Raw genomic sequence first — 8,510 nt, forward strand, 5'->3', positions numbered from 1 at the left:
GAATATACAGCACCATGGAGGCCTTCAAAGCTTTTAAATATACGTGATCCCCCCCCACCCCAGAGTAATGCAAGTAACAGATATCAACATACAAACCTCACCAATGCAAATAATGTTAAGTGATTGCATTAATTACTCAATTGACAGGCTACTTACAGCAACAGGAAAGAAACAGCTCTGCACCTCTGAAGGAGATGGTTTATAAACCAAGTGTTTCATGGTTGTGGGCACTTTCACTTGTTTATAGACAGAACTGCTCAAATGCACAGGCTCTAGTTATCACTTAGCAGTTCCCTCCAAGTCAGCATGATCAGGACTGCAGTAGCTCATGGTCATATTTTTTGCAGGCCTATCCTAAAGACTGCAATTTGAAAGCTAACTTTGCCCTCCCCGCAAGATAAGCTCCTGCCCCAAACAAGATGGAGTTGACTAAATGCAGCTGTTCTTTGAACTGGACAACATCTGCAGAGAATTTGGAGCACAACAGGCAAGGTTCCTTTTAAGATTAGCTCAGCATCCCCACCAGCTGCTTTGGATTGCAGATGCCATCAGTAGGAAATTTTAGTTTTTCTTCCTCAACTTGATACCAGACTGCACAGATTGCTACCAAATGGTTCTGGGGACAGCGTTTTCAGCACTCAGCCCACAAGCTCTCTCCAGGCTCTATACAGTGATCATTCCACTAGCTAGCAAGTCTGGATAATGAGCTCTTGGACTGGGTGGCTTGGATCCCCATCATTCAGCACCTGTTCTGTGCTCTGCAAAGTGTTCTCTTGTGTGAAGTCACATGCAGGGCAACACAAAAGCTGACTGATGAAATAGCGTACCTTGAAATCCAGGACCAGCTAAACAGGAGCAGCTGAGCTCTGTATACTCACCTAGGCAAGTGCAAGCATTTAAGGCGCTTGCTGTTGCCAGTTTTAGCTGTTCTAGAGCTCTGAGGACACAGCATCAGAGCATTTCTATGCAGCGATTCAACCCAACTGGCTGTTAAAATGACTTCATGTAGGCCGGTAACCATCATGTTAACGCACAGCAGGGAGGATGGGATGGAGGGTCAAGCAGCTCTGTTGTGATCTAACAGGAGGCAGCTGGCACAAGAACTGGCCCTCTCATATTGGCAGCAACATGTCCTGCACATCAGCTCAGGCTGGACACTGCAGAGAAATAAGTGAGTTTGGGGTTTTACCTTTTCCCATGAAGCGAGTCTTGTCATTGTCACGAAGCTCCAGAGCCTCATAGATTCCAGTTGAGGCACCGCTTGGAACAGCAGCTCTGAACAGACCTGATTAAAACAGAAAAAAAGTGTGTAACGCGCAGGGAATTGGATCCCAGGGAGCCTCCTGTGCCTGGGCCACTAATGCAACATCACTAGAGATATCCTCTTCACACCGAGATCTCCTTGCTGAATCAGGAAACTTTCCTCCCTAACAGAACTTCAGACTATATGATTAACCCATTAAGACAGCTTGGCTTGTGGAAGATAGGCTGGGTTAACCAAAAAAAACCCCAAAAAAAAAAAAAAAAAAGCTTGGCTTGTGGAAGATAGGCTGGATTAACAAAAAAAACCCCCAAAAAAACAAACAAACCCCAAGAGTTTGCCTCCTCTATGTCTGCAGCAGACACAGGCTCTCCATGACTCACAGGCAGATGGATAAACTACCCATATGTCACTAAGCAATGGAGGCATCTAGCAGAAACTGGCAATTGCCTCAAGTTAGCCGGAGAAGCATCACTTAATTCCTATTAAAGAGGATCCCTGCCAGGGTTTACTTAATACAGAGAATGCAAATACAGCTTTTGGCTCCTAGCAGAAGCAGAAGAACTGTTTCAGACTAGTCCCGATGGGGTAGGTCATGCTGTGGATTCACCCATTGCCAGAACTGTTTTCTAGTCATTTAAGGGTTGCCCTCGCAGGCTGAGCATAAGCTCCAGGCACTCCACTCTCCTTGCTGAGATCGCTCTACATAGGGAAATAAGGGAGCACTTGCTTTAGAAATAAGGAGTCCACTCGGATCCCACTGATCTTCTGTCCTCATCCCACTACACCAGGGAGATTAGTCTGGGAAATCTCATTAAGAGAAGGCATTTATGTATTACAGCTATTGTAAGTGCTCATTCCACCAAGCCACCCTAGTATGGATCAGCACAATGGAAGTGTCAGATCTCATCAGATATGGGGCACTAAACAAAAAGAACCTACTAAGAAGCATGAGCTGACCTTGCAGTGACCAAGGGAGATGAAAGGGGTTAGCTATGCAGCCCCAATTACAGCAAAGAAGCCGTCTAGCAGTGTCTAGAACAGGGGTGGACAATTATTTCGGGCAGAGGGCCACTTAGTGAGTTTTGCCAAGCCACTGAGGGCCACATGACAGGCAGCCAGGGGCATATAAATATTAATTTTCTAAATGTTTTAGGGGCCCCGTGAACCAGATAGAATGGCCTGGTGGGCCGCATCCAGCCCACGGGCTGCATTTTGCCCACCCCGGTGTAGAAACATCCCACACTGAAATAGCAGTGTTGGAGCAAAAGGCACTGATAGATTTTTTTTTTCCTAGACTTGCATTGCAGCCAGGGGCCTACAGTCAGCTAACTGCTGAGGAAGAGAGAGTGCTCAACTACAGGAAGTGGTAGACAGCACTTCTGAAGGGAAGTCAAAACTCTAGAGAGCTGAACTTGAGATACACCTTAAAAGGGAGGGGCGAGGGCAAGGCAGAGCAGAGGAGTAAGCCAAAACCACCACTGTGGCTGTTGAAGCATGGAGCCAAAGGCTGTTGCTTACCTGGGGGCTTTGCCCCAGTTAGTCCTCAGTGATGTTCATCCCTGTTTCAGGCAGGGTAAGCTCCACTGGCCGCATACAAAGCTACCAGCAACAGCATATCGGGCCACTTGAGGCTAGGCAGCGCATTTAAAAGCTGCCCTCCTAGAGCCCCTGTTTTCAAGTTCAGAAATTCCCATGCAGGTTTGTAGGAGACATGGGTAAAAAAGGTCTACTTCAGACTTGCTGGTAACCACAAAGACTGCAAGGGAAGCTGTGCAAACTAAAAGCAAGCTTGTTTAGTGCTCACTTTTCTGACACACGAGAAAATTATTAGCTCTTCCAAACTCATTAGGCAGCAGCTTGGACACAGAAAGCATTATTAGTGGGCACATCAGCTTGTTCTAACACCCAAGCACAGGGCAGCAATAGTCAGACCGGTAGTGTGCTTTGTCCCTGTCAGTCCAATTTCCCAAACTCTACTCATCACTTGCTGGCAAAGCTTGCAGGACAGGGAGGTTCTCAGCTCTGTGCACAGGACGTGACCATGGGCACACACTCACCGGAAACCTCACTGTCCATGCTCAGCTTAATTAGGCCAACGGAGTCCATCATGGGGAAATTGGATGGAAGTTCTTCCTTGGGCTTCAATAGCCAGTGTAGCTTAATGAGTTGAGCATGAGTAGTAGTAAAGCAAAAGGAACACATGAAAGCCTCGCCTGTGGCATACCAATTAGCACCCTTTCATACTTGGGAGGGCTTGAAACTAAAAAGTGGAGACCCCATGATAATTTGCCAACCACTGGCCTCAGTCTGCCAGTTACTACTAGATAGGTATTGAAACCAGAGCTTCTCCCTGGATACATTCCTGTGTAGCAGTCTCCCTGCTACAGAGAAACCTATTAAAATGATCACAGAAATAGACACAAAGGGTTGGAGGGAGAAACTCTCCGAGTGTACATCTTCCCAAATAAGCCGTAAGATTCAGGGGTTCTCTCTTCCCCCTCCCCCAGAACGGCTCAGGTAACAGTAACAGCATAAAAAGTTTTATATGCCAACCGAATACTATCTAGCTCTTCCTCCTAAATCTCTCTCCATGTAAGTCCGTTTCACATCACCAGGAGACCCTGGAATATGGAGAAGACCACCTTGCAGGTGTGCAACACTCCTGGCCAGAAACAGCTCAAGTTGAATTCCGAAAAAGAAAACTCACCTTTGTTGGTATAGAGATCTACCTCAACAGTGGGGTTCCCACGGGAGTCAAAGATTTCACGAGCGTGGATCTTGAGAATCGACATTTTGAACACCTGCAAAAAAAACAGAAAAAAAGTACATATTAAGGAGGGGGAGACACAAAACAGAAGCATGTGGTATCACTAAGTGGCACCAACGTAGTCAATATTGCTACTCACTTTCTTTAGCAGGCATAAGAAAAAGTTACAAGAAAAAGCAAAGATCAGGTATTTTTTCCTTTGCTAAAAAGTTTCTTCTCTGTGTTTCACAAATAGCATAACTGGTTCATTTGGCCTGAAGAGTTTTCAAAAAGGTGGCAAAATGATTTAAGCAAAAGTTCCTTTGAAAAATACCAGCCCAGAGAAAAATAAAGCATCCTTGATGCACACAGGTAGTAGGTAAAGCCCCCTTAAGGAAAAGCTTTCAAATGCAGAGGTTGCCAATCCCATTCATTGTAGTCAAGGGCAAGTAACTTTAACAGCCGCTTCATTGGTACTCCATATGGCATAGGTCTCATCTGCAGGTGCAGAGAATATACGTTCCTATTTTCTCCATCCATGTCCCCCCATTTATTTTCCTGCCATCAAGCACCTATCACTCGTTCACTCCTAACTGTACAGAACAGCACTAATGGGCAGCCGTATACAAATGCTGATTTACATGGATCAAGAGATCAGTTTTGGTAAGTGCCTTTTCTACTCCAGTTACTAAATCAGCCATGACGTCCTCTAAAATCTGTTTCTATTTAAAGCTTTTCTGGTACCCAGCCACCTAGATAGAGCTAGCAGCACAGATTAACTAGGGCATACTACAGTGAATATACCCTTCAGGTCTCCCTCCCCTGTGTTTCAAAGGGAGCCTCCAAAAAAAAAGATATTCTGGCATGCTTTTCCTTTGCATGTCTCAACCTATTAAGGGACCAAAGCTACCTGCTGTATAACAAGCAGCCTGCAGAGTAACACTGCTCTAGCTGGGATGCTGAAAACCTTGCAGTGGAGAGAGTAATTCATTTGACAAGGGGGAAGGAAAGGGAAATCTCCCAGTCTTCATTGTTAAAAATCTTTAAAGATATCTGCTAGTGCTGGGGAGCACAGCGCTGTCAGTAACATGACAATGGCAGATTGGCTCTGCTCCTATTACGTGTCCTCAGCCTAGGTTTTAAAGGAGAATAAATACCATTTATTGCAGTTATGCAAGACTGGACAGGTTTTAAACCAACTCCAGGAAGCAACTGTGTACAATGGTTTAAGCAACGAGGCTAGTTTCTACACGGACTCCTTATCTAGCAGCATTTGCATCCCAGCGGGGTGGGGTCACTGCTTCTGGGAATGGACAAAGAGCCTTAAGGAGATGGCTAAAATACTGTGATCAGGGCTGTAACTGATGGTTCCCAGAGAAGGAAGGGGATCACCTCTCCCCCGACTTCTGCTCCAGCACAAGGAGGCCATTTTGTTTCATCCCTTTAACTCGGTGAGCTGTCTGGCTCATTCTGAAATGGGGGAGTGAGGAGCAAGGGGACAAGAAGCCTTTTTTGTTGGGGGTTTGTTGTTGTTTTTTTTTTAAAGAAAAAATAACCCCCACCTTTTTCTGCTCTGCTGCAAGAGCCACAGATTGTCAAAGTTCAGTCTGACTGCACAGCCATCTGCAGTAGAGATGTGATTGCACAAAAATGTCCTGCAGCATGACAATCCTGGCTTGCATCTCCTTCCCCTCTATATTCCCTTGCCTTTTCCCAGGGATAGCTTAGGGCGCACACTCCCCTCCCATGATGTTTGACTGCTGATATGATGCAGCATTTCCTTTCCCTGTGCCCAAATCCTTATAATCCAACTGAGGCTGCTTTTAAACAGCAAAGCTCATTAGGCTCTCCTATGGGCTGCATCTTGCTTTCATTTTCAGGGCTGCAGTGCAATCAAAGAAATGATGTCCTACCTTCCAAGAGAGATGTCAGTTCACAAGGAAATGGAGCAGTGAACTTCTCCCTTGTACAAGCAGGTGACTATTTCTCCTAAGCATTCCTCACTGTGGCCATCTCATAGGGTCCCGGACAAGGAGGCACATTGCTCCAACCTCCTTGACAAAATGCCCTCCCCAAAGCCCCTCCCCTTCCTCAGCAGCCATGCAGTTTCCAGCGCTGCAGCGTTACACAACTGCACAGAGCCGTCTGCCAGATAGTCTGACCCGACATGGCTCAGGTGCCTCCTGCTCCGATTCACTCAACCTCAGCTACGAAGGGGAAAGGAGAACAAGCGCCACCACAACCCAGCTATGCTCCCGCCTGCCTGACTTCATGTTGCTGGTTGCATGCTGGGGAGAAAAGACTCTAGAAGCCAACATCTACAAAAGGATTTGGAAAGCAGAAATGTTCCTGGAGTCTATTCAGTGCTTGGACATGGAGCCATGAATATAAAAGTCTGCACAGCTGCAGCTTTGTATCTTGGTAGTTACAAAAAAAAAAAAAAAAAAAAAAAAAAAAAAAAAGAGGGAAACATTGATCAACTAAGTTGCTCCTGATCTATGGACAGGGTCAATTCTCCTATTAGGAAGACAGGAAAAGGCAGGCAGGGAACACACTCTAGGCTGGGACTTGCAGCATCCCGAATTCTGTCACATCAAACCTCTCAGAAGTCTTATGTCCCATCCAAATTCTGGTGTATGGGGACAGCACATCACACAAGCAGCTGGCATGGGAAATTAAGCCAATTTCAACCTCAGGATTAAACAGATTGAAGAGACTTTTAGGCCACATCTTCATTGCCAAAAAAGGGAAGGATTTTGTGGCTAACTCACACTTGCTAAGTCATTATGCAAACACCCCTGTTCTGGTAAGGAAATATGATCAAAGATGGACACAGCCACTCGTTGCTGCTCAATACGACAGGCTGCTGAGGACAATGAAACAGTCTAAAGCACGAGGGCACGTCCATGGCAGAGTCCTGCCTCTCTGCAGGGCCCAGGTTTTGTTATACAGCCACCAGCAGTTTGCTTGAACTTCCACTTGGTGCTGAACAGGATTTCCTGGAGGTCTGCAACCTCACCTACACCAGGTAATGAGCAAATGCAGCAAGGCGAGGTCCTGACGCATCGCTTCCACAAGATAAGATGCGGTCAGAGTATGACCTTAGCAAGGACTCCTTCAGATCCCACCTCTCGACATACAGCACGTGGCTCATTCATTTGTATGCCTTCCATGCAACGGCCCTTAGGACTGTGCTTGGCACCCGGTGTGGCAGGGAATGCAGAAGTCAGGAAATGCCCAACTGTTCAGAGTCCATGTTTTTAATCAAGTGGAGGCCAGGGACTGCATTGCCTCCATTTGTGGTTTTGGAAGCGAAACAAGGGCTTCCTTCCTGCACAGCTCGAAGCCTGCATCCCTGCCCTGTGACTCAGCGTAGCCATTAACGGAAAGTCTGGATGACTAAAATTCCTCTCCTGACCACCTGCACCAACCCAATGCCAGTCAAAAGGAGACTTTGCACCATTTTTTCACTAGTGCATCAAGACAGTGGAGAGTCCCATCAGGTTACGGCCATTACCTCCCACCCTGTTCCAAAAGCAATGGGACGTTTCATTATTTTCACGGTCAGATTTCAGTGACGGCCGCTAGCAGAGAACATTGGTCGAGCAATACACTCAATATTTGAGAACCAGGGCTGAAGGGCAGCTACTGTCGCAAGAGAGGAGAAGGTCCAGGGGACTGAGCAATATCCAAGACAAACTGTAATTTGGACCGTTAATCATTAAGAGGGGCATTTTATCTAGTCTTTGGAGGAAGCAGGCTGCAGAACAGCATGCAAATAGGCACCCTGAAAGCTGCTCCCTTCCATCGATACAGCATGACTCAGTTCTCACTATAGGGAGGTGCACTCCTACTCAGTACTACTAACGTCATAGGAAAAGGAGGACTTAGGTAACCTGCATATATTACTGCGGCTGAGTCATAAGAGGCTGTTTCTAGAGGTCTAGTTCCCACTGCAAAGAGCATGTGCTGACTGCTACAGCGTGCCTGGCCTGGCCGATATCAGCATGACCCAGGGGCCTGCAGGCCTTGCAAATCACTCCCCAGCTCTGCCCAGATTAGATGAGGAGCTGGTATGCGAGGCAGGGGAGCAGCCCAGAATGGTGTGGCTAGGGCTGCTCTGCTCTCCTGTTTCAACACCAGGCCCTTGCCCTGGCTCTGCACCCAACAGTGCCTGCGCAGGCAGGGGAGTGAAACCCGGGAGGGAGGGAGGGATTCAGGGCACAGGGGAGGATAAGGAAATGGAGGGAGGGAAAAGGAAGTAGAAGGTGCAGAGCGGGGGGAATAGGAGGAGGAACAAGGAGGAGGATGAAGATGCAGGGGGGGGGAATAGGAGCAACAAGGAGAAGGGTTGAAGATGCAGGGGGAGAATAGGAAGAGGAGGCGGAAGATGCAGAGGGGGGAAATAGGAGCAACAAGGAGGAGGAGGAGGAAGATGCAGGGGGGGCGGAAATAGGAGGAACAAGGAGAAGGATGCAGATGCGGGGGGGGGGGGGTGGG

General features: G+C 47.3%; 1 protein-coding gene across 2 annotated transcripts in view; it reads right to left on the minus strand.

Annotated features, from left to right (window-relative positions):
- The window catches only part of ENO1 (enolase 1), a 15,325-nt gene extending 9,261 nt beyond the window's left edge, over positions 1-6,064 (minus strand). Inside the window, exons 1-3 of one of the 2 annotated variants that reach the window (XM_025191605.1) lie at positions 5,924-6,064; positions 3,972-4,065; positions 1,190-1,285 (exon numbers count right to left, since the gene is read on the minus strand). In XM_025191605.1, the coding sequence (XP_025047390.1) occupies positions 1,190-1,285; positions 3,972-4,056 (181 nt within the window). In that variant the 5' untranslated portion in view covers positions 4,057-4,065; positions 5,924-6,064. The remainder of the gene's footprint in view (positions 1-1,189; positions 1,286-3,971; positions 4,066-5,923) is intronic. The other variant, XM_006035454.3, reaches the window with a different exon arrangement.
- Between the last annotated feature and the right edge of the window lie 2,446 nt (positions 6,065-8,510).

The sequence above is a fragment of the Alligator sinensis genome, unplaced genomic scaffold (genome assembly GCF_000455745.1).
Source record: "Alligator sinensis unplaced genomic scaffold, ASM45574v1 scaffold457_1, whole genome shotgun sequence".
In the NCBI taxonomy this organism is placed as follows: domain Eukaryota; kingdom Metazoa; phylum Chordata; order Crocodylia; family Alligatoridae; genus Alligator; species Alligator sinensis.